General features: G+C 39.8%; 1 protein-coding gene across 1 annotated transcript in view; it reads left to right on the top strand.

Annotated features, from left to right (window-relative positions):
- The window catches only part of LOC116693343 (proline-, glutamic acid- and leucine-rich protein 1), a 12,482-nt gene that overhangs the window by 1,162 nt on the left and 10,302 nt on the right, over positions 1–1,018 (top strand). Inside the window, exon 1 of the mRNA XM_032522249.1 lies at positions 1–157. This exon is cut by the window's left edge and continues 1,162 nt beyond it. Within this exon, the coding sequence (XP_032378140.1) occupies positions 1–157 (157 nt within the window). The remainder of the gene's footprint in view (positions 158–1,018) is intronic.

Raw genomic sequence — 1,018 nt, forward strand, 5'->3', positions numbered from 1 at the left:
CGACTAACTGCGGCTGCTGAGGAGATATTTGAGCTTTTTGAAAGGACGATAGCAGAGTACGAGGAGGAACTTGAGCTCCGGTCAAAAGAAAATCACCGTCAGCTGAAACTAATGGACGCCGCTGATTGCGACCCTAAAGTCGGGCTTCTCAAAACAGGTTAGTACAACTTTGTTGTTGTTGTTACTTTAAACTGCTGGGGAAACAGTGGAGGAGGAGGTATTCACAAAGTAAAATACTTCACTCCATGTGTGTACTTTGTAATGTTGTACTTTCTACTCCGCTAAATGTGTGTGACAGCTTTTATTTACTTATCACGTGACAGTTTTCCATCCCCCTTTCCTGTCCAGTGGAACCACGTGTCTCCAGATGTGTTGATGTTGAATGTTTGTGATCGAAAGGATCAAGTGTTGTGTTTTGAGAAAACTTCTTAAAAAAGGAGAATTACGATCGTTTTTTTACTCTATTCTTGATTGCCATAAATGTGTGTACTTTTCAATTGGGAAAAAAATAATAAAAACAGACCCGACATGGAGTAGCTGCAACTATGTGCACGAGTTTCATTTTTTTCGTGGTTGACGGGAAGACAACACAAGGGTTAACATACATAAAATGCCATTTAAAATGTCTGTGCAGCATGAACATGGCCTGTTATGTGACGTCAAGATGCGTTTGCAACTCAGACATTGTTTAAATTCCCCTACCCAGGTCCCTGTCTCCATCCTGCTGGTAGCTGGGGGGGGGGGGGGGTGAATTTAAACAATGTCTGAGTTGAAAATGCATCTTGTTGTCACGTAAGGGCCCTGTTAATGGTGTCCTCGGGTCAAATTGACCCATTTTCCTATATCAATGTTCTTTTTAATTCCCCAAAATAACATGATTGATTCCAACGCTCTTTGCCAAGTACAAATCTCTACTTTCATTAATTTTGGGTCTTATTCAATTTTATAATTTGAAAAACAAATGGAAGTGTTGTTGAAATATTGAGTAAAAGTTGACATATTCCAGTCTGATTATCAT

This window comes from Etheostoma spectabile, chromosome 8 (assembly GCF_008692095.1).
Source record: "Etheostoma spectabile isolate EspeVRDwgs_2016 chromosome 8, UIUC_Espe_1.0, whole genome shotgun sequence".
In the NCBI taxonomy this organism is placed as follows: Eukaryota; Metazoa; Chordata; class Actinopteri; order Perciformes; family Percidae; genus Etheostoma; species Etheostoma spectabile.